The sequence below is a fragment of the Podospora pseudocomata genome (genome assembly GCF_035222375.1).
Source record: "Podospora pseudocomata strain CBS 415.72m chromosome 1 map unlocalized CBS415.72m_1, whole genome shotgun sequence".
In the NCBI taxonomy this organism is placed as follows: Eukaryota; Fungi; Ascomycota; class Sordariomycetes; order Sordariales; family Podosporaceae; genus Podospora; species Podospora pseudocomata.
Genome location: NW_026946363.1, coordinates 2000347 through 2022103, shown reverse-complemented (window position 1 = coordinate 2022103; position 21757 = coordinate 2000347). Strand labels below are relative to the sequence as shown.

The following is a 21757-nucleotide window of genomic DNA, read 5'->3' as shown; positions in this document are numbered from 1 at the left end:
TAGTTTGTGTGACCCATGGGTTTCCCTGCTTGGAACCGGAACGAACCCTTGTGACGCATGTCTCATTCGAACTGCACTTTGCCAAAAAGAGAGGCGAGATGAGTCCTATTATGTAGATATTTCTATTGATACGGTGAAGACTGTTTGCTCAAATTCGACGCCTCTATTGACATAAATCCACACCGGCGGCAATGTAGTTGTTGTCGTCGCTGAACAGTTAGCCGTTGACAAGCCTGGTTCGACGGTTAGCTACCCGTGATGCCATACAGACTGATAGACACCAATGTCGACACCTTTCTTCCTGTATTATGTAGCGTTGTCTAGGAAGCTTTTGTGTATTGCTCAGCTGAATGAGACATGTGGAATGTTCAAGAAAGAGAATTCTCTGTTCAACATCATCGGATGGTCTCTGGGTTTCCGAGAGAGCTGCCAAGAGCTGAACCCCGCGCTAAGACACTTCAGGGTTAGGTCCCACCAGCTGGTTCCTTGCAGGGGTCTCTTCGTGGGGCAGAGCTCTGTTGTCATCGCTGGGCACTCTTCCATCGACCATCAACTATCGACAACACTTATTACATAGGTACTCGCCCGACACCATCTCGCCGCACCCTATCAAAAACCTTCGCAAAAGCGCCGGGGAAATAATTTTCGTCGCCCGCCATGTCGTCAACACACGACTCCAAGCCGATAGAGGTTACCTCCTCAACGCAGTTCCAAACCATCTTGCAAACCAATGCTTTGGTTGTCGCAGACTGTAAGTGTTCTGTCGCGTCGCTGCCCCAACATGGGCCACCCTCATCCTATTTAGCACCCCGAACTCTTGCTAAGAAGCTGGCGTTTGTTTCTGTAGTCTATGCCGACTGGTGTGGCCCTTGCAAGGCGATCAAGCCCATCTTCGAGAAGGCGTCCGAGGAGCTCTCTCACGAAAACGTCTTGGCCTTCATCAAGGTCAACACCGACACCCAAAAGGACATTGCCCAGGCCTACAACGTCACCTCTCTGCCAACCTTTATCTATTTCCGAAATGGCCAGATTACCTCCCGGGTGAAAGGGGCAGATGTGCAGAAGCTCTCGGGCATGCTTGAGACCATCCGCGGGCATTTTCAAGAGGCTATCGAGAACCCTGGAGGAGCCGCCGGAGGGTCAAGCAGTAGCGGTGCGACCTGGAGAGGTGCGGAGCTGCCTCGCGGCTACACTGATATCACAGATCAGATCGAGGTCAACCGTTGCGAGCTTCTGAACGTTGAGTCTGGTCCAGAGGGTGTGCGCACCCTGCTTGACAAGTCCAGGCCAAGTGCGCTGTCAGGGCAAAAGAGTGCCACAAAGGACTGGGTGGAAAGTGACACGGATGAGCAGCTGATGCTCTTTTTGCCTTTCCAGGCCATGATTAAGCTACACACTCTTCAGGTGCGTTCCCCTGGAACCAACGCAGCACAGAGGAGCATCCTACTGACCTGACCATCTCCAGATCACCTCATTGCCTCCCTCTGATGATGACGATGACGAAGCTCCCATGCGACCCAAAACCATCAAGCTGTTTACCAACAAGTCGCATAACCTCGGGTTTGACGAGGCCGAGGACATGAGTGCCACGCAGGTCATCGAGCTCTCGGAGAAGGATTGGAACCCGGATGGCACAGCCAACATCAGTTTACGATATGTGAAGTTTCAGAACATCAACAGTCTGGTGTTGTTTGTAGTGGACGGGGACGGTGACAGCGAGAAGGTGAGACTGGACCGTGTCCGGTTAGTTGGCGAGGCTGGGGAGAAGCGTGAGATGGGCAAGCTCGAGAAGATCGGTGATGAATAGAGTCCGTACGAATCAAGGCTACCCAGTCCGGACTGAGGGTTGGGGAGTTGGAGGGCTTCTATTTCCAGAGACAGAGAGAGAAATCATATCGACTCCAGATTATGATATATATGAGCGTGGCTGGGGTGTTAAGGGTCGGAATGTCTCTTGCCAACCGAACAGTCTTAGTAGCTGGTTCTCCGATAAGGATTTCATGATACCATTCTCTTTTCGTCCCAATGTAGGAGGTGGCAGCTCGATGGTGTACACTAATCCAGCTCACTTGTGCATAACGCGTTGGCAGTGAAAGAGATATGGATAAATTAACCCAGCACCCACTTCGAAGAAGAGGGATGGCTTGTACAGCCCAACCTCATTCCTGGAACCACAGCAATAAACAATCATAGGATCGACGGGTTAAAACGCATGGCTGGTGGTCTTCCTGGTTGTGCTTGGAAAGGCATTGGAAACGGGATAAACGGTTTGAGCATCCAACACAATGCCTGGTAAAACCCGTCGACAATAGCCGCCGCAAAGACGGCATTGACGACAAGCTTCCCTCATCACAATCCAGAGCCTGGTAACGATGGAGGAAGAACCAAAGTCGTTGGGAAATCGAACACGACCACCAAGACACTGGCACACACGCAAAAGGTCACAGAAAATAGTTATGTCCAACCTCAACACCACCACCGAGCCCTGGAGGGGTTCTCCTCGGTGGGCTGACTGGTAGAAGAGATCGGCGTGCAATTCATTGATCTGTGCCACGACTGACGCTGCGAGTCACATAGAAATCCCCGAAGGAATCGGACTCGAGCAACACGGGTAATGTTTTGAAATGGTCGTGGCGCCGCACGAAGAAAAAAAAAGAAGAAAAGGAAACCGAAACAAATTTTCGCTGCTTGCTGTTGATATTCCAAAATCCTGGTGGAGCGCCCCGCTTAGTCATTCGGCAGTCGGTCTGCAGCCAATCAGAGGAGGTCAGGTCCAAAGTTCCGGAACAATTCCTTGGCCGACCAGACCGATCCCGACCCCGCTTTTCTTGTCTGCTCGGGAACCTCGCGAGAAGAGCAGGGCTGGCTCGGACCTCACCGACAGCCCCCACTTACTGGGTATCTTTCTCGCCGGAGTTTGTCGCTTCCGCTTCATTCAGTCGCTTCCATTTTCTCCATGATCACAATGTCGAGTGACAGTGACACACCCCTCATGGCTTAAGTGTCGGAGGGCCTTCCGCATTCGATGGCCGGACTCGCCCGTCGCAGCGCGAGTGACCACCTCGACCAACAGAAACGTCGAGGACTTGATTAAACGGAGGTCTTTTCATCTATGTCACGCACCTCCCACCAAACAAAGTCACAGAAAAGGAACTTGCTTGGTGTTTCGTCCCGTCTGCGTCGGGCCAGTCCACTGACCTTGATCACCCAATCGACGTTTGGTTTCGAGTTTCGAGGGATTCATCACGGATTTCAAAAAGGGCCCTTCCGTCCGTTCGGTCTCACATTTCCCCCTCATCACTCTCTTCGTGCGCAACCTCGCAGCCCGGGCGTTTTGCCATCCATGCTCGATGTGGTACTCTGGAGTCCCCTATCCCCACGTCCATCCCGCCCCGAGTCACCGTCACCGTTCATGGGTTGGTACGTACATGTATGTTTTCTCCGTAGCAGATGTACGCTACCCATCTCGCTTGGTTGCCGTTCCGCAGCTCCTCCTCGCCTGCAATGTTTGTGTACGGAATCTGATTAATATTTCTGTGCGCTATTGATCGTTACGCATGACAGGCGGCTTCTCAGCTTGTTGGCGCCCCATGCCGTCACAATCCTGGGGACAGGGATATTTCTGGAACTTTGGAGGGGGCTCAACTTGGTCGTTGGATATCTTGGTTCTGTCGTTGACCAGCAAAAGCGATCTGGCGTCTTCGGGACAAGTTGGCGTAGAGGTTGTGCCCCCCTCCTCCCAGGACCAGGACCAGGACCAGCCTCCCTACCGCTACTTGGGTAGTTTTCTGGGCGTCCCACTACAACACTACCTCCACTTGCTCGATCACCAGAGCCGGCGCTCAACTGCGACTCTGCTTCGACGGCACGTTACCATGGGCCCCAAGATCGGTAAGCCTGAAGAGCTAATGAATTGGATCACTGCAGGATTAAAACGTGGTCCCTTATATGCTAAGAATAGCTCACTACTTTTCCCTGGCCACGTACCATCCGTTTACTACGCTGCATGCTATGCTCTGCAGCGCTCCCTTGTCTCTCTGACCTCACTGACCTCACACTACTCTGACCTGGGTAGTTAATGTCTCGTCTTTGCTTATTATTCCACGAGAGTACTACCTACATACGCGGCCAAAGGACCCAGGAGGGGGTCCTTGCTGCCTTTTCGCCATCCCGCTCCCAACTCCCAAGACGGCCAGTTCTTGTTGCTCAGTGGGTTTCCCCAGCTGACGAGGGCTCCCTTTGACATTTTTTGTTGGGTCCACGCTTGGGGCTTGCTCCCAGCTGCCTCTTCAAGCCACTTCGTCTTCGGGCTGCCATAGTGGGAAGCAGAAATGACATGAATATGACCAAGGCCTCCACTGCCCAACAGTCGGTAGCCTCGGATGGGCCATGGTCATGCTGTGCCGGCCAGCGAGCAGTACCGTGCGGGAGTTTGCCTCTTGTGGAAGGTTTTGGGGCCTGTTCGTCCCATCTTGAAAGCCGTCCAGGATTCCTTCGGCTCCCATGTCCAAGCAAGCACAGATGGTAGTCCACCTACGGTTGGGTTTTGGCAGCACTAGGGGGGAAGAAGTGCATCTTGTATCCACCCCCCTGACCTCGTTTCCGACATGTGCTACTCCCGACGTGCTCCCGAGCATGGTGCTTTGGTCCAGGATTCCGTATTGCCATTGCCAGGCTGGTCAAGCTCGGTTCGCCCTCGTGCTCGCTTTGTCAAGTGACGGGAGCTGAGAAGCCACAGAACAGCCCCAAAACTTAGTGGTGTCCTGCCTTCGTACCCCTTCTCGATTTCTCTTCCAACTTCCTCCTTTGCTTTCTGACCTTTCAAGAGACTCCCTTCCATAGTGGATGACGTGATACCGCACATAGTCTGTTGCAGCTGAGAACTTTCCCCCATACCCCATCAACATCCTCTCACTGGTCAACCTCCCCAGGTATTCCACGCACACCAAAGCCTCCATATAACTCAGCTTCTCATAAGCAACCCTCCCGCCCGGCCTGCCACCTGCAAGTCCAACATTCTGCAGAATCCCGCCACCAAGCGGTAGCAACAGTCGATCGAGGGAAAGGGAAGGGACATTAATAGTGGGCGGTCTTATTTCCAGTGAATTACCGGCATTCTCATATCACAGCCCATTATTTTTTTCCCCAGTCGACGTGTCGTTGGAGAGCGGCTCAAAGAGTCGGTGTGGAGAGGTTGATTTGACGTGGCCAGCGGGACCGAGAGGCTGGGCCGGCTATTATCATCAGAGGCTCGACGACACGGGAGAAAGGACCTTTCTACTTGGCGAGACCGGATCTGGCCGAAACGAAGGCTGCCCGACATATCAGGGCCGTACGAAGCACGAAATTCTGACGGTTGGGAAGAAACCTAGCATCGACCACTACGCTTCGAGGCCCGACATGATGCATCGCGATCAGAACTACCACAGGCGAGGGTTCGCTCAGACGCCGACAGAGTTTTGGAGTTTTCAGCGATTACCGGCAGAGATCCGGAATATGATTTGGGAGTACTCGTTGCCAAAATCCCGGGTGTACGAAGTCATGGATGCTCCCAGCTCCAAACAGAAGACTCCGGCTCAGAAGGGGTTGATGTTTGCCAATGTGCACCCAGAGCCTCCTCCGCCGCTGGCAGCTGTCTGTCGAGAGAGCCGATGCTTTGTGCTTCACCACTACAAACCGTTGACGCTAGGCCCGACGACGAAGTACGTCGACCTCTCCCGGGACATCTTGCTCCTGGAACCATATCTGTTGGTCAAACGGCTACACCGGACGCTGCATTTCATGAGCCAGATTCCTCTTGTGCGGGACAACATCAACAGACTGGCCCTCGGCACCTCGTACGGCATCTACCCAGGAATCTTTCACCCTGTGTTGAGCTGGAAGGTCTCCAAGACGAACATGCACAAGCTGATGACCAGTCTGGCCAAGTTCCCCAAGCTACAAACATTGGTGTTTGTCGTTCATCAGGAGTTCCAGTTCGAGTTTGATTTCGGGCACCCATCCGGGATGGCGCCCCTTTCAAACCATCAGCAGCACGCACAACTACAAGGGGCAGCAGCGACGGGCATGGGCGGTTATCCATCACCAGCACCGAGCAGTGCAATCAGTGGAACTGGCACTCCAATGCCAAGTTTATCACCATCAGCAAGTCGTTTGCCCACTCCAATGAGCAGCAATGCCCCTTCGCCATCACCGCCCCAGTCATTACCTCTTCCATCTCTGCCACCATTGTCTTCGTCTCCTCCATCAACCTCTGCTTCCTCCTCATCATCTGAGCCACAATATCGACCCCAACAGATACACCAAGCCTACCGGTTCAAGTTCGACATTGAAGCCAACATCAACCACCAACCCCGACGGCCTCACCACAACGAGCTGTCGTACTACCCGCTGCCAATCGACGAGGAGAAAGACGACTGGGACCTCGGGGAGATTGGGGAGGAAGGGGAGTGGTGCGATCCACGGCCGACGAATGATGACTGGAGGCGGTTTAGGAAGAGGTTCGTGTGGGCTATGGATAAGAGCACCGCTCCTGAGGAGGAGAAGCCAGAGAAGACTGGGGCCAAGAGAGGGGCAGAGGATGACCTGAGGGGTTTGGCGAAGAAGTTGAAGCTCAAGGGGGCGAGCCTGTTGTGGAGGTATACCAGTCAGAGGAATAGGGGGTATGCTGGGTATGCTGGGTTGAGTTCGGGGGTGCAGGGAAGGGGGGGGTATGCTTCTTGATTTGGGTTTGCATGCATGGCAGGGATTCTGGCTTCAAAATAATGGGGTTCATGAGCAGCGGTTCTGTTCTACATTTCTGTCCTATATTCTGTGACATCAAGAGGGAGAAGCAAAAACGGACGGGTGGTCAAGACACGACCGGAGAATAGCAGACAGCACGGCGTTTAGATAGGTGCTTTTGGGGGGTTTAACGAACGGATTTCAAAGGGTTTACGACAGAGATACATTTATACCCTCGCTTTTTTTTTTTTTTCTTTTTTTTTTTTTTTTTTTGGGTGCGAACTAGTTTACAGATTACCTTTGAGGTCATTAATAAATAGGCATATCTCGATTCAAATCTCAACTCTTCACCACCATCATCACCACCACCACCACCACCACCACCACCGGTTTCAGGATGACCTGACTTACGGCAGTACAAACCTGAGATATTCCCGAAGCATGGAAAGTGGCGCTCGTTCGTCACACAAAGCCCTCTCGGAGAAATTACCAACCAAAACTGCCAGATGGAACGAACCAGAACAACACTTCACATCACACAAGTGAGTGAGTGTGTGTGTGTGTGTGTGTGTGTGTGTGTTCAACTTGCAAGGTCACGTCGGACCCTTCCTTTCTGGAACTGTGTTTCTCTGGTACTTGTACTGCCTTCCATATTGGGAAAACACAGGCTGCTGCTGGTTTGGCCTTTTGCGCAGGAACGGACCTGACTTGCTTGGCTGGACAATGGAATGCGAGTTATCTCCTTGAGGAGGAGGCTTTCGGTGATACAGGAAGCATGAGGTGGTGGTCATGTATGTACTCGGGCAGGTACAGCCATTGCGATGGAAGTTGGAACGGTCAAACGGTGAGAAGTCCGTTTTTGTCGAGGCAAGGCCAAAACCAAAACCCGCTTTTATATCCATTCGGACCAATCATATCGACGATGTGGGCAAGGGAACCAACAACATCCGGATTGGCCAGTGCGGTTTTTGCTATCGCTCTTTCAATGGTTGAACATGCATTTCACGACAGTTTCCCATTTTCCCAATCCTTTTCCTTTTGCTCATCGGTTGGTTTTAGGGATTCCAAAAGCCCGAGGTCGGGGTAATATAATGCAAACGCGCTGTCTATGAAACCGAAAACTTTACACATCACGCCTTTTGCGACATGAGACAAGACGTCTGAACGTCGAGCAACTTTGCCAGCAACGATATACACACACAAAACCATTTATGAAAGACGAGGTTTTATACGCCTAGTGCGGCTCTTCTCACGACTCGATCTTACATTACTTTAACACGCCTACGTTTACAACATCTTGAGCACTTACCACCATCACAATCAGCTAAAGCTCACCGTCAAAATGAGGAGCCTACTCTCCTCCACCTACTCCTCCTCATCATCGCAACAACAACCATCACCACCACCCCTCAAACCACCAACGGAGCAAACCCCCCTCCTCCTCCCCCTCCCATCAACAGGAGGCGACGCAGCCCTCCCCCCAGGTCCCTCCCCAACCATCAACAATGACCCCCCAGAAGAAGAATCCGAACCCCCCTTCCCAGCCTCCCAAATCCTCCTCCTCTGCCTCGCCCGCCTCCTCGAACCCATAGCCTTCTTCTCCATCTTCCCCTACATCAACAAAATGGCCCAAGAAAACGGCGCCCTCCCCGACACAGACGTAGGCTTCTACTCGGGCTTGATCGAATCCCTCTTCTCCCTCACCCAAATGTTTGTCATGATCTTCTGGGGCCGGGCCTCCGACTCCTTTGGTCGAAAACCCGTCCTTGTCGCCTCCATAGTAGGGGTTTCCCTCGCGACGATGCTGTTTGGCACTGCCAAAACAATCACAGAAATGATTGTTTATCGGTGCGCGGCGGGTGTCTTTGCGGGGAACGTGGTGACGATCAGGACCATGATTGCGGAGCAGTGCGGGCAGAGGAGCGGGAACCACCAGGCCAAGGCGTTTGGGTGGTTTAGCATTGCGAATAATATGGGGATTTCGCTTGGGCCGTTGATGGGGGGGATGTTGGCTGAGCCGGCGGGGACGTGGCCGGGGTTTTTCGAGGGGGGGTTGATGGAACGATATCCGTATCTGTTGTCTAGTTTGGTGATTGGGGGGATGGGGTTGGGGTGTGCTGGGGTGGTAGGGGTTTGGGTGGAGGAGACGTTGGATAGGGGGACGGAGGGGAAGAGGGAGGTGGAGAGGATGACGGTTGGGCAGTTGGTGAGGAGTCCCGGGGTGGGGATCGTGTTGGTGGTGAATGGGTGGGTGATGTTGCTGGCTTACTCTTACACGGCCATCTTGCCGGTGTTTTGGTTTACCAAGGTGGAGTTGGGGGGGTTTGGGTTCTCGCCGGTGCAGATTTCGTGGTTGATGGGGCTTACTGGGTTGAGTCAGGCGGTTTGGATGCTGGCGATCTTCCCGAGGCTGCAGGCGAGGATTGGGACGAATGGGGTTATGAGGGTTTGTGCGAAGGCGTATCCGTTCTTCTTTGCGCTGGGGCCGGTGTTTAGCATGTTGCTGAGGACGGGGAGGCCGGAGTTTGTGACGGTGTTTTGGGTGTGTGCGCCGGTGTTTTTCTGCTTGGGGAGCGGGGTGAGTATGTCGTTTACGGCTATTCAGCTTGCTGTCAATGATGTCGCTCCTGTTGCGAGGATGCTTGGGACGTTGGTGTCGATTTCGCAGGCCGTGGTGAGCGGGACGAGGTCGTTTTCTCCGGCTCTGTTTGCGAGTTTGTATGCGTTGAGTGTGAAGGCGCAGTGGTTGCTGCATGGGTATTCGATTTGGGTGTTGATGGTGGCTATGGCGTTGGTGTTTACCGTGTTGAGTCTTTGGCTGCCTGATTATGAGCAGCTGAAGAAGGAGAGGGAGGCGAGGGCTGAGGGGGAAAGTGAAAGACTTTTGGCTTGAAGTTGATGTGATACAAAAACGCATGGGATAGAACGGGGAATATTAATAGACAGCATTGAGACAATGTAGATAGCTTCACAGAATATCCCAGGGTTAGGGTCACTTACACCCGCACCCCTGCGGCACCAACAGTCGTTTCAGCCAGGGCTCCGCAACCTGTCATCCAATCAACAACATGCCGACAAGGATCACAGCTCGTTGACCAGCCTCATGATTTTTGGCATTTGTTGAATTCGCGGGGAGAGGCGAAGCGGTGAAATCACTCCCCTCTCTTCGTTTCCATTTTTCTGGGTCAGATGTGTATCCATTGTTGCTTCGCTGTCAATCTTTGTTTCGTGCATTGATTTAGTGTCTGGTTTGACGCAACTCGTACCTGCGTTTTGCGGTGCCTCAGCTATTCTTGGTGATAGCTCCATTATTTTCAAGGGACCCTGCTGATCAGCCCTACGAACACGTCCCCTGTTTCTCGCGAGAACCTCCACCACATCTTGAGAAGACTCTATCGTCAAAATGGGCCTCCTAGACGACGCCTCCTCCGTCATCTCGGGTCGAACAGCCCACTCAACCTCCAAACGGCACCACCGATCCCACCACCGCTCCAGCAGGAAGCACCACCGTTCGAGGTCCAAGGACCGCTCTTCTCCCCGGGAGTATCATCGCGAGGAGCGCTCCCGGAGCAGGCGCCGTTCTTCAAAGAAGCATCATCATCGTCATGCGGGGGAGGAAAGCGGGTCGGTGATGGGGGGTATAACCTCCTTCTTCGCCTCCCCGTCCTCAGACGACGACGACCTCATCTACGGCGACCATGAGCCCGCCCCCTCCCGCTCCCAGCGCAACCGTTCCCGGTCGAGGTCTCGTCATAGGGGCAGTGTGGATGATGATTCCCGTTCGTTCTTCTCCCAATCCAACGCCTCACGCGCGTTGTTTAACCTCGCAGGCGGCAACGCATCCCGATCCTCCTTCTTTGCTGGGTTTGGTTCGTCTCCCACACATTAAAACCCCCCTTCCTTATATCCCATACTAACCTCCCCTCCCTCCCCCCCCCCCAGGCGGCCGACCAAGCACCCCCTCCTCCTACTATAAACGCTCCCCCCGCCCCAACCTCGTAACCAAACTCCACAAAAAAATCCGCCGCCTCCTCCGCGACCTCCTCAACCATGCAAAGCGCCACCCCCTCAAAGTCTTCATGCTAGTCATCATGCCCCTCCTCACCGGCGGGTTCCTCACCGCCCTCCTCGCAAAAGTAGGGATCCGTCTCCCCAAAGCAATCGAGCGGCTCATCGGGGTGGCCGGTAAAGCCGCATCAGGAGACAGCGTAGGACTCGTCGGCGAGGCAGTCAAACTCGCCGGTGCGGCTGGGGGTGCCGCTGGGGCGGTCAAAATGGCCAGGTCAACAGTGGAACGATCGACGAGGGGTTACGACGGGAGTTCGTGGGAGAAGACGACCGAGAGTTTTACTAGGGAATTAGGGGGTGGTGGTGGATGGGGGGATGGGATGGTCAAGGGGGTGACAAAGTTCTTTTCTGATTAACTGACACAAACGACAATCGATGATGATGACGATGATGATGATGGTACGTGGGAAAAGGTATCATGATGGATATTATTAACAACGGGCGTTAATGGTCAAGTATACCTCGGTGGAATTTGTAAGTCAGGACAATCAAACATGGCAAAGGCACATACTGCAAACAAGAAAACTTCACACAAACTCATTTGATTTCAAATTCCCACACAAGTCTATAGTTATCCCAGCCGATCCTCTTTTCCCAAAATCCGCGCTGTTTGCTCCAGGATGATAAATAGACTCCGACCGCCGCGCACGCACGCACACAAAACTTTGCCCAGAGAGGAGAATGAAAAGAGAGAAAAAAACAGAAAACAGAGACACATTCGGCTTCATCATTTCGCTTTCCTTCTAGCAGTACCCAAGATGCTGGTCCGTGTAGCAACCGACTTCTTGCGCGAAGGCACAGCCGAACTGGAAGAAGATGACTTCTTGGCCGAAGGAGACAACTTGTCATCGCCCCTCGAGTCAGGACGGGTGGTGCCGGAGCTGTTGACCCGCCCAGGAGGCGCAGGGTCAAAGGCGTCCTCGCTGCCGCTGGCGCTGTCTTCGTGACCGCCGGTCCGTCGGCGAACAACCGTTGAAGATCCATAATAGGGTGCTCCCGACAAAGGATCAAGATGAAGTGTCCGCGACGAGGCTGAAGCTCCTGAAAGAGGCGATGGCTGCTTGTCCGTCATGTACTGGAAAGGATCCTGAGACTCGCTGCGGCGTTGAGGGCCCCTCGGATGGTCGGAAGAATCAGAGGGCTGCCGAGAGCTTGATCGAATCTCGGAATCGCCCTTGCGAATGTACGAATACGTGAACGGCGACAAGTCCCGGTCTCTGTCAACCCTGGTCTGGCTAGGTGTCCTGGATGCACTAGAGCCTGAACGAGGAAGCGAGCGCGAAGAGGAAGGGGGAAAGTAGCCCATTGGTGGCTGTGCTGGTTCTCTTTCCGAGTTTGGATCGGGCGAAGAGGCCGAAGGGGGCGTGCTGCCGTCAGATGGCAGTCGATTGGCGCTGCGGGCAGCAGGTCCAAGTGCAGTGATGGGAACAGCAACACGCTCTCTCCGTGGTGGCCTCGTCCTTTGGTACTCCATGATCGCCAGCTTCTTCTGGTAGGCAGCCAACTCCTCCTTGCCCAACTTCACATTCGTCTTGCCTCTCGAATGGGCACGCGCTACACGTGCCATGGCAGCCTCGGCGAGAGCCTCCTCCCGCGGGCTGAGCATGGGCATGTCATCGTCATAGTCATCATCCGTCCCGTCTTCCGAGTCGTCCGTCGTCTCCTCTCCGTCCTCCCGAGCAACGATATTCATGCCCGAACCAAAGCTTCCACCCCGTCTGACCAATGCGCTCGAGGCCAGCCCGACACCAGAATCAGATTCATCCACTTCTTCGACACGCCGGTCATCACCCCACCAGCTGTTGTCCCCCTGGCGCGCCTCATATTTCCTCCGCTCGCGCCTGGATGGTCTTCCCCCATGGGGCGAAAATTTGGGAGCTCGTGGCCGACCACCTAGACCACCTCCCCGGAAAAAGCCTCATCGATAGGCTTGTCCAAAAGTGCGGCGTGGCCAAGAATGACCACACCACTGGCGCCAATCAACCACATCATGAGGCCGAAGACGCCGGAAATCAGGGCGATTGGGATCGCAATGACCCAAAGGCCGGTATAAAGTTGCATTGTGGAGAAGCGCTGGGTGCCAAACTCGAGATCTTGACCGTCGAGCTTGCCAATGATGAACATGCCCACGGTGACAAAGATGATGTCGAACAAGACCAAGGGCTTGGTGAGGAGGCCGTAGACGCAGAGCATCAGGAAGACGATGGCATAGTTGCTCGAGAAGTGGCCGAGGTTGTAGTTGACACGCGATTGCATCTCGACAAAGTTCTCGGGCTTGTTCACACGCTTGATGTCGAGGAACTCTGAGAGGGGCTTGAGGTTGGCAAAGCGGTTGCCAATGGTGTTGGCGCGCAGGCTGCTGAAGCGCTCCCCCATGCTGAAGCGCGAGGTGAGCAGGTCGATGGGAACCTGGATGGACATGCTGTCGGTGTTGGTGGCTTTGCAAGCACGGCGAAGAGGGGAGGAGGCGAAGAGATTAGATGCGACCAGCAGGCGTGGTGTCTTGACGACGGCTGCTAGGCTGCAGGCTGAGGTGCGGGATTGGAGAGATCTGGCAAGAACGCGTAAAAGTTAATCGCTGAAAAATACAATAAGTACCTAAGTTGGGCCGCTACAACTGGGAACGCCCCAGGCGGTGGAAAGGGGGCGCGAATCCAATCCCTCTGCTGCTGTGGGGTCCCTCTGGAAATTTGGTAGGTAATGACAATGGGCGTCTTACGTACCTTTGGTAGCTCCGAAAGAACGGCTGAACCGGTCAACACGTAATGCCAAAGGGAACAGCGTCTCGATGCTTCGTAAAGGAGGTTGTGATGGTGTTGCGAATTGCAAAGTCGTCGTCGTCAGATCTTTTTTTTTCTCCTTATCGTCTCGTCGTTTCCAGGGGGTTCAAATCGGCAATAGTGGACGCTGGGCTGGGCGACGGCCCTTCCGAAATGAGCCTGGAAACGAAACGGCACCCCTGGTCACTGCCCGCTAATTGGAGCCGTGGCCGGGGCCGAATCGGACCAGTGTTGGTGGGGGACTTCCACTCGGCGACGATGCCGCGGAATGGTTTACTCCTTCAATCCAAAGCAGACAGTTGATTGACCGCCTGGCTTGAAGGGTTTGAAGAAGGAAATGGAAAAGGAAAATGCAAAAACCCAACGGCTGGGAAAGAGCAGGTTTTCTACCCGATTTCAAAACTTGGTGTACCCGGGCCACCGGGCATGGTTTGAGGGCTGGAAGCAAAGCTCCTGCTGAGTTGGCGGTGGGGCAGCATTCACCCCTCTCTGCCTCTGGGCTACTGCAGCTCTCAGACGTCCGCTGGACCACTCAGTCTTTCCCATCGCACATGTAGGCATGAACACGGCATCAAATCGAGATTTCTGCCCAAGTTTCCCCTCCATCTCCCCTCCAGCCCCTCCATCAGTCCACGACATTCCACTTACCTCCTCGGACACCCCCTCACTATCTCACCGCCCAACTATTACCCAATTGGACAGTCATGCCAATATTGGCGGTAATAGCGGTGGTTATATACTTGAACAAATGAAAACTTCCTTTTTGGGATTCACTGAGGTGAAGAGACTTGGTTATTCTCGGATCCGGGAAGGTCTCGGTGTGTGACGGTACACCGCTCATTGCCCCTCTGACATTCACCTCGATGTTCACATGTGTAGGGCCTCATCAGCTGAAGGTAGACGGGTACATAGTCTCAAGCTCCAAAAATAAGTAAAATATTGATAAGAGCTGCTCCCGGAGCAACCTCATCATATCCTCCGTGCGATAGGCTCAGCCCCATATCAAACCCTCTCGTGGCTCTCATCTGAACCCCTGAGCCGCTGTCAACAAGAGCATAACGGAGATTACAATCAAAACCATTGTGTATCACGCTTTCCAATAAATGGCTACCGCGGCTGTGATCAGGAGCAAAGATAGCGTTGCGTGACGTCAGGAGGCTTCAATTCTTCTTGCTCTCTCTAGACCGGCGGCAACTGACGGGATGAGCAATGGCTCAGAGCAACTTCCTCCCCTTTATCTGGAGCATCCAAGATGGCGGAGGACTCCGGACGAAGCAGTGAATTGTCGGAGACAACTCTCGTGACCTTTTGTTGTCAGGCTTGCGGGCGGAGCAGCTAGACATTTCTCTCCTATAAATTATTCCCCAGCACAAGAGAGAATTGTACCCTCCAACCAACAAAGACTTTTAGCCAGGCAACCGTCACCGATACGGAGACTCAAGACCATCAACAATGCGTCTCCCAACCGCCCTCCTCGGTGCCCTCCTAGTAGGCAGAGCCCCCCAAAACAACGACGGCCGCCCTCCCCCTCAACCCGTCCGCATCGACCCCATCCCCGACATCCAAATCACAAACTTCCGAGCCGGCGCCGTGATCCTCTCCCACCGCTTCTAGTACGTCTATTTTCCTCCTCCCATTCCTCCTCTGTCCACATATCTTTCCCCCCGTCCCATACCTTCAATACTAACCTTTCACCAGCGTAAACTTCAACATAACCTTCCCCCCCAACACCCCCCTCGAATCCACCCCCCTAACAACCTACTGCCACACAATCGGCACCTCCCTCACCGAAACAATCGGCGAGGTCCACCCACTCTGGTGCAACCGCAACACCGACTCCCCCCCCACCCCGCAAGACGTCTTTTGGTCGCTCGACTTCAACGTGGAGCAGGAGACCTTCCCAAACAAGACCGTCAAGACCCCCCTCAACGCCGAGCTCCTGCTCTACCGCGTCATCAGCAACGAGACGAGGATGGAGGGACGAGCGCTGCTGAGCAGGGAGGACATGCCCATGGTTGGCGAGAGCTACCCCAGGCAGATCTACCAAGGCCCGGGGAATTTCAGCGTCAACGGGAGGAGGGTTAGTGGGGGGAGGGGGTTTATTCCCGGGGATGGGGACGGGGACGATGCTTGAGGATAGATTAGGTACCTACCTTGGGTGAAATTGAGATGGTGAACTGGCTTTTAAAAAAAGATGGGAGTTATGAACGGTGTGAATTCATATGTTTTATGTAATGATGATAATGGTTTATGTACATTTTTGAGGTGGGGATTAAAGAGAGACGCAGCCGCCTTCGCCGTCTTCGACAAAGACGCTGCCGTAGATGAGACCTTCGTTGAGGTTGCGCTGGTGGTAGCCAGAGTTGACGACGTCGCTGGTGCCGGTGGGCTTGCGGAGGATGCCGACTTGGTACTGGCCCTCGCCGGCGTTGTTGTTGGTCAGGGCGTTGGTCACGCTGCGGAGGGGTTCGGAGCCTCTGCTGTAGTATACACGGAGGGTGCTGTTATTTTTCATGTCAGTTTAAACCATTTCACAGCTTTTTCTTTTTCTTTTTTTTTCTTTTTTTTTTTTTTGCCTTGTCATGATAACCGTGATAGGGCGTGTGGGAATAAGGTAAACAAACTTTCTGACAAAGTCCAACGAGATGGCAAAGTTCTGCCACTCGTTCCTCAGGATCGGCGTGCTCCAGACCTGCCTGTTCTGCCTGTTCAGCACCTTCCACGTGTCCCTCGCCAGGCTGTTCTGCCCGAGTATGGCGCCGGCCTGAAAGTTGAACTGGTTCGCGCTGTAGTCGGCCGTCTCGTGCCACACGTTGAGGTACTCGTGGCTCAGGTTCAGGGGCCGCTGGGCGTCCCACTTGAGGGAGAAGTGGATCGTCTTGATGCCCGACGAGCCGGGGGAGTCTCGGTTGGTGTCCCCCTGGAACTGCAGGCCGGCGCGGCGGAAGCCCCGCTGGTTGTTGAAGATGGACGAGTCGTTGATGGTGACCTCGAAGGGCTTCTGGTAGGTCGGGTCGTCGAACCGGGCCGGGGGGGAGATGTCGGGGAACTGGAGGATGGAGGACCAGGGGAGGCCGGCGCCTTTGACGTAGTCGGGGTTGAAGGGGGAGGTGTTCCAGTCGTCAAAGTCGAGGGGTTCGAGGGAGGAGTCGGGCCGGCCGTCGAAGACGATGGGGCAGAGGGTTTCGGCCGTGGGGGCTTGGGGACGGGGACGGCCGGGGCGGCGGATGGTGCCGGCGAGGGCGGTGCCGGCCAGGAGGCCGAGGAGGAGGGAGGGGTGCATTTTGGGTGGCTTATACAGGGAGTTAAGGATGGGGGTAATCAAGTGACTTCTCCTGAAATCCGGAGATGTAAGATGGATGGAGGTGAGAATGGTTTATATATCCATATCATTCACCTCCGGGACGATCAACCCAGATCACATCCATGCCCCGGAATGAGACCATTCTCATTCTGTCTCCCCTCTTGCGGCTGAATGATAAATTGAAGATTAGCGAGCCGGCATCGCCAACCGCCTGTTCCTACAGTAGGGAGCCGGCCCCTGGTGATCACGGAACGTCGTCCTCCCCCCAGACCAGTTTTCCTGGAAAGGACGTTCCGTGATTCCAGATTAAACGAGGTGGGGAATCTCCCCGGTGAAAAGTGTTGCCCATCTCCTGCCGCGCGATATTTGTTCCCTTTTTTCTATTTCTGGTTCAGACTTCATCTCTCGGTGCACTTTGTTCGCAAAGTGTAGGGACTATGATCTGTTTTTTGACAGATGCGCCGGACAGCAGTTGGGTATCATTGACTGATAGTGGTGGTGGTTCGTGGAGTGCTTTCGGATCTCTTGGCAATGCTTGATCGTTCTGGGCTTTTTTGCTTGGCGGATTACCCTAACCCTTCTTTTGTCAGTCTTTGACACACTTCCGATATCTCCCGCAATGCGATGTTCTCCCATGACAAGTAAGATGGCTTAAGGTCTGGATACTGTCCGAGAAAGCAGTCGGCTTACCCGACTTCATCCAGCCTGCTGTCTGCCCAACTGCTGATCCCCTCTCAGCCCTGCCATTACCCCCCCTGACAAGTCCGTCTTGGCCTGGGGTAAGTGGGGCTGTGCTCTGGTGTAAGTGAAGCTGGCGTGGCTGGATACGAAATACGGCCAACTTCGTCCTAGCATACCTCCAGGTTATGAGGACGTGCGGTATATTCATTGGCTTGAAAGAGGCCCAAAGCCTTGCCATGGCGATGACATCTCGGGCAGGCAGAAGACGGGAGTCTGCCAGTTGTTCCCGTGGCAGCTTCTTTTTGGCAGAGCTCAAAAGTGCATATAACGAGTCTATGTCCATGTTTCTTTGCTATAGGTAGCTATCATTCAACCATCCCGAGACAATAGAACAATCTGAGTCCATATTTCGAGTTCCAGCCAAACTCTAACACCAAGATGTCCTCCTCCACCAAACCCCAAAACCAACAAGCAGACATTCCTGCCTCCATCCAGGACCTCCACTGCTTCACCGAAACCAACGGCGTCATCACAACAACCATGTTCGACGTCCCCGGCTACCGTGTCGTCAAAGTCCTAGGCGCAGTGTACGGCATTACTGTCCGTTCTCGGAACTGGGCGGCAGGCATGTCGATGGTGCTGAAGAGCGTTGTGGGTGGTGAGCTCAAGTGGTTTACCAACCTGGTACGGCATTTTTTTCCCTCACCAACATCTGAATACACCAGGTAACTGACACGGAAACAGCTCTACTCGGCCAGAAACGACGCCATCTCCCGCATCGTAGCCGAGACCCAAAGCAGAGGTGGCAACGCCGTCATCGCCCTCAGATTCGATGCCGGTGACATGGGCGGGTTTGCCCAAGTGTGCGCGTATGGAACTGCTGCGGTTATCGAAAAGATCGACCAGAGCGTCGAAACCCATCCGCAACTGATTCGGACATCTTGAGTTCCAATTAGGAGATTGGCGGTGGAGAGGAAGGAGTTAATCTGTTTCTATTCATGGTGCCTCATATTGTAACGTTAAAGAATAGTCATGTACCAAAACGCCGATCAATGCCCAGTAACGCCGTGTTTGCTGAACTCCGTCTCAAATTCCTATAGAATTGGAAGAATAGGCTGTATGCTCCTCTTCTTTTGAGGCTTTGCATTGGCAACCTTGATCCATTCTCCGTTGAAGGCATTGATGAGCCAGTTGGTCAACTCTGTGGCGGTTGTTAGTGTTGAGCAGTATGCGCTGTCGAAAAAGAGAACTTACTGTCGTAAACAATCCGGTTGGCGTTATGGAAATAAATCCCGTGGTCACTGTCTGGGAAGACGTGAACATCATAATTCTCAACGCCAACCATATTTAGCTTGTCGAGTAGCGTCAGGGAGTTCTGCATGTGCACATTGTCATCCGCAACACCGTGCATCATGAGAAAACGGACGTTCTGCTTCAGAGCCGTGACGTTGTTGATGGCGCTTGTATCGTAACCATGCCCGTTGGTCTGAGGCGTAAGCATGTATCTTTCGGTGTAGATGCTGTCGTAGAATCTCCAGTCGGTGACTGGGGCAACGGCCATGCCGTACTTGAAGGTCCGTCCACCATCCTGCTCGAGAGTTTTGAGGGTGTTGAATCCACCAAAACTCCAGCCCCAAATGGCCAGTCTTTCTTCGTCAACATAGCTCTTCGACGCCCAGATCTTGGCAGCAGCGATCTGATCATGGGCTTCCCACTTTCCGAGGTCCCCGCGGATGATCACACGGTTCTTGCGTCCAATGAAACCAGTTCCGCGGCCATCAACAGTTACGCACACATAACCTAAGCCGGCGGCGACATAGGATTGGTAGTCGACAGTAAACCGTTTGTTAACGCTCTGAGACCCAGGGCCGCTGTATTGCTGGAACAGAACTGGATACTTCTTGTTTTTGTCAAAGTGTGGTGGGCGACGCTCAACATAGTTGAGTTCAACACCGTCAACCTTGATGGTGCCGTAGATCTTGATAGGGAGCTCGTATTCCCTGGCACTCTTTGCCAGTTCCTTGTTCTCCTCCACCATGTGCTCGTATCTGTGTGCGTTTGCTGGAGTGCTGATAACCTTTTGCCAGGGAATGTTGGGACCTCTGTAAGATAGAAGGGCATACCCTGTCCCGGCCGAAAACGAAATGTCGTAATAGCCTTCATTGCCCGTGTCGGTCACCGCTTTCAGGTTGTTGCCCGACAGATCGACCTGGTAGACATGGCGCTGGATAGAAGATTCCTTGGTTGCGACAAAGTAGACAATGTTGTTATCCAAATCAACGGCGGAGGGGGCGTCGACAACTTCCCAATGTCCAGAAGTCAACATGATTGGTTCCGAGTTGTTCAATGGCGTGAAGTAGGCGAGGTGATCGTTGTCATCGTGGATCACCATGTCAATGTAACCGTCCTGCTCACGCCCCTTGGAGGGGTCAGCTGGAATGTACTTGGTCTTGTGCGTAATCTCGAACCAGCCACCATCGATGGCCTTGACGTCCAGCTCGCGAACTGCTTTGCCAGTGCGTGCAGCGACGTCAACAAGGACGACCCTGAGGACGTCGCTGACTCTGTTTGTTTCCTTGACGATAACTTGGCCACCAGCCCAGACCACCTCTGTGATGAGGCGATCATCATCCGCGAACCGGCCAGAGATTTCCACTGTGAAACTCTCATCGCGGGCCACGTCGTAGAACTTGAGGTTGACGACGGGGTTGTGAGCACCAGCCTTGGGATACTTGATCTGCCTGACCTCCGGGTACGACTCTTCGCCGGGTGCCGGTTCCGTGCCGCTGGGCCTGGAGAGGAAGTACTGAACAGGATACTCAGGGACGCCCGTCTCGTTGGTGCGCAAGTAGGCGATGTAGTTTCCATCCTCGGACCACCAGGTAGCGCTGTTGCCCGAGAAGACTTCCTCTTCGTATACCCAGTCAGGAACACCGTTGAACACCTCAGCACCGCCATCCTTGGTGATCTGGACAACCTTGTCGTGCTTGAGGCTGCGCAGGAACAAGTTGTTGTCTCTGACATAGGCAATAGCATCGCTGGTAGGGCTCCACTGGGCAAGCTGAACGCGGACGTTTGGCTCGCCAGGAATAAGGGGCTCTGCTATTTGCATGTCGACATCGAAGACCCAGTAGGAGGCATAGAACGAGTGGCGCCAGTTGGCCTCCAGATTTGTTGCAATCAACACCTTCTTGAGGTCCTTGCTTGGCCATACCCTTCCAGGAGTGTGCGTCTGGCCGCCAAAGTCAAAGTGCCTTTCCTTGATTAACGTTCTGCTGCTCGCAACGTCCACAGCGGCATTCACGCCAGCGCTGTTCTGGGTCCGTACATCCTCAACAACGAGAAAGTCCTTTCCGGGTCCGTCCTTCAGAAGCAATAGCCCATCTTCACCGTCCGGGCTTTCGATCCAGCTTATGGAGTGACTTTCAGCACGCCAGTAGCTGCCCATAACCTGATCGAGCGTCACTTGCTTCCCAGTCCCTTGCACGACAGTCGCCTGAGGGTCGTGTTCGATCTGGGAGGCGGGCTTATAGGACTTGTGGGAAACGTAAAAGAAGAGACCGACAACCCACGCCGAGATCAAGAGCCCGGCCACGATGATCAGCGTCCTGCGCATCCCCCGGTTCATGCCATCGTTTTTGGCTGGGAAATCTTCCTCTTGGGTGCTGGATCTCCCACCGAGGAAGCGGCCAGTCTCGAGGTCATTGTCATCGTCGTCGGCCTCCTTCATGGGGTCGTGGTCGTCGAGCTCGAAGTGGCCCTCCTTGGCAGCGAGGCGCTCCTCGATCCGATCGAAGACGATACTCGTGGTAGACACCGAGGACTCAGATTCGTGCGACATCCTGCCTGTGCTCTCGTCGTTGTGTTCTGGTCTGTGGAAGGGACCGGTCGGCTCATCGGAGTAGGGTGCCATGCCGGGAGCGGGAGCCATTGTAACCAGCGACAGCGACAGCAACGGCCAGCAAGGTACCTAGGTACTGCAACAAGGTGCCACGAGGCGTTCCCAAAAGGGCACACAACAAAAAGTCGATGCTTACAGTGCTCTCAGGCACGAGGAATTCAGTGTAATCTTTGTATAGCAGACAATGGCACCATGCTGTGATTGGCTGCTTATTCAGGCGCGAATTGGGAAAATGTCCTTTGAGAGATGAAGCTGGAACGCGCATGCCAGTGGCACTCTGAACGGTGTGGCAGATCAGCA

General features: G+C 54.0%; 10 protein-coding genes across 10 annotated transcripts; 6 read left to right on the top strand and 4 right to left on the bottom strand.

Annotated features, from left to right (window-relative positions):
- The first annotated feature begins 114 nt into the window (after nucleotides 1-114).
- txl1 (Thioredoxin-like protein 1) lies at nucleotides 115-1972 on the top strand. The gene is made up of 3 exons (XM_062885266.1): nucleotides 115-751; nucleotides 848-1404; nucleotides 1466-1972. Exons 1-3 carry the CDS (start codon nucleotides 658-660, stop codon nucleotides 1805-1807), a joined length of 993 nt encoding a protein of 330 aa, XP_062748218.1. The 5' UTR covers nucleotides 115-657; the 3' UTR covers nucleotides 1808-1972.
- Nucleotides 1973-5400: 3428 nt separating this feature from the next.
- Nucleotides 5401-6723, top strand: QC762_108490 (uncharacterized protein; the record flags this gene model as incomplete). The annotated part of the gene is made up of 1 exon (XM_062885265.1): nucleotides 5401-6723. The coding sequence occupies one exon, from the start codon at nucleotides 5401-5403 to the stop codon at nucleotides 6721-6723; it is 1323 nt and encodes a 440-aa protein (XP_062748217.1).
- A 1342-nt stretch (nucleotides 6724-8065) lies between these two features.
- On the top strand, nucleotides 8066-9616 carry QC762_108480 (uncharacterized protein; the record flags this gene model as incomplete). Its single annotated transcript, XM_062885264.1, has 1 exon — nucleotides 8066-9616. The coding sequence occupies one exon, from the start codon at nucleotides 8066-8068 to the stop codon at nucleotides 9614-9616; it is 1551 nt and encodes a 516-aa protein (XP_062748216.1).
- Nucleotides 9617-10126: 510 nt separating this feature from the next.
- On the top strand, nucleotides 10127-11147 carry QC762_108475 (uncharacterized protein; the record flags this gene model as incomplete). The annotated part of the gene is made up of 2 exons (XM_062885263.1): nucleotides 10127-10592; nucleotides 10666-11147. 2 exons carry the CDS (start codon nucleotides 10127-10129, stop codon nucleotides 11145-11147), a joined length of 948 nt encoding a protein of 315 aa, XP_062748215.1.
- A 371-nt stretch (nucleotides 11148-11518) lies between these two features.
- YIP3_2 (Prenylated Rab acceptor 1) lies at nucleotides 11519-12484 on the bottom strand (the record flags this gene model as incomplete). Its single annotated transcript, XM_062882835.1, has 1 exon — nucleotides 11519-12484. One exon carries the CDS (start codon nucleotides 12482-12484, stop codon nucleotides 11519-11521), a length of 966 nt encoding a protein of 321 aa, XP_062748214.1.
- A 200-nt stretch (nucleotides 12485-12684) lies between these two features.
- Nucleotides 12685-13212, bottom strand: YIP3_1 (Prenylated Rab acceptor 1; the record flags this gene model as incomplete). Its single annotated transcript, XM_062882834.1, has 1 exon — nucleotides 12685-13212. One exon carries the CDS (start codon nucleotides 13210-13212, stop codon nucleotides 12685-12687), a length of 528 nt encoding a protein of 175 aa, XP_062748213.1.
- Nucleotides 13213-15023: 1811 nt separating this feature from the next.
- Nucleotides 15024-15705, top strand: QC762_108460 (uncharacterized protein; the record flags this gene model as incomplete). Its single annotated transcript, XM_062885262.1, has 2 exons — nucleotides 15024-15184; nucleotides 15270-15705. 2 exons carry the CDS (start codon nucleotides 15024-15026, stop codon nucleotides 15703-15705), a joined length of 597 nt encoding a protein of 198 aa, XP_062748212.1.
- QC762_108450 (uncharacterized protein) lies at nucleotides 15337-17482 on the bottom strand. The gene is made up of 3 exons (XM_062885261.1): nucleotides 16196-17482; nucleotides 15725-16072; nucleotides 15337-15515 (listed from the first exon to the last, which is right to left on the bottom strand). The coding sequence occupies exons 1-2, from the start codon at nucleotides 16852-16854 to the stop codon at nucleotides 15844-15846; spliced, it is 888 nt and encodes a 295-aa protein (XP_062748211.1). The 5' UTR covers nucleotides 16855-17482; the 3' UTR covers nucleotides 15337-15515; nucleotides 15725-15843.
- On the top strand, nucleotides 17477-18607 carry QC762_108440 (uncharacterized protein). Its single transcript, XM_062885260.1, has 2 exons — nucleotides 17477-18240; nucleotides 18301-18607. The coding sequence occupies exons 1-2, from the start codon at nucleotides 17995-17997 to the stop codon at nucleotides 18499-18501; spliced, it is 447 nt and encodes a 148-aa protein (XP_062748210.1). The 5' UTR covers nucleotides 17477-17994; the 3' UTR covers nucleotides 18502-18607.
- On the bottom strand, nucleotides 17897-21735 carry QC762_108430 (uncharacterized protein). Its single transcript, XM_062885259.1, has 2 exons — nucleotides 18811-21735; nucleotides 17897-18757 (listed from the first exon to the last, which is right to left on the bottom strand). Exons 1-2 carry the CDS (start codon nucleotides 21485-21487, stop codon nucleotides 18651-18653), a joined length of 2784 nt encoding a protein of 927 aa, XP_062748209.1. The 5' UTR covers nucleotides 21488-21735; the 3' UTR covers nucleotides 17897-18650.
- Between the last annotated feature and the right edge of the window lie 22 nt (nucleotides 21736-21757).

What these genes read in the sequence shown, in the direction of transcription:
- txl1 (XM_062885266.1), top strand. Translation starts at nt 658, where the DNA reads ATGTCGTCAACACACGACTCCAAGCCGATAGAGGTTACCTCCTCAACG. An exon ending in TGCTTTGGTTGTCGCAGACT is followed by an intron (nt 752 to 847) that starts GTAAGTGTTCTG and finishes TTGTTTCTGTAG; the next exon opens with TCTATGCCGACTGGTGTGGC. An exon ending in TTAAGCTACACACTCTTCAG is followed by an intron (nt 1,405 to 1,465) that starts GTGCGTTCCCCT and finishes GACCATCTCCAG; the next exon opens with ATCACCTCATTGCCTCCCTC.
- QC762_108450 (XM_062885261.1), bottom strand. Translation starts at nt 16,854, where the DNA reads ATGCACCCCTCCCTCCTCCTCGGCCTCCTGGCCGGCACCGCCCTCGCC. An exon ending in TCGTTGGACTTTGTCAGAAA is followed by an intron (nt 16,073 to 16,195) that starts GTTTGTTTACCT and finishes GAAAAATAACAG; the next exon opens with CACCCTCCGTGTATACTACA.
- QC762_108440 (XM_062885260.1), top strand. Translation starts at nt 17,995, where the DNA reads ATGTCCTCCTCCACCAAACCCCAAAACCAACAAGCAGACATTCCTGCC. An exon ending in TCAAGTGGTTTACCAACCTG is followed by an intron (nt 18,241 to 18,300) that starts GTACGGCATTTT and finishes ACACGGAAACAG; the next exon opens with CTCTACTCGGCCAGAAACGA.
- QC762_108430 (XM_062885259.1), bottom strand. Translation starts at nt 21,487, where the DNA reads ATGGCTCCCGCTCCCGGCATGGCACCCTACTCCGATGAGCCGACCGGT. An exon ending in CAACCGGATTGTTTACGACA is followed by an intron (nt 18,758 to 18,810) that starts GTAAGTTCTCTT and finishes CAACCGCCACAG; the next exon opens with AGTTGACCAACTGGCTCATC.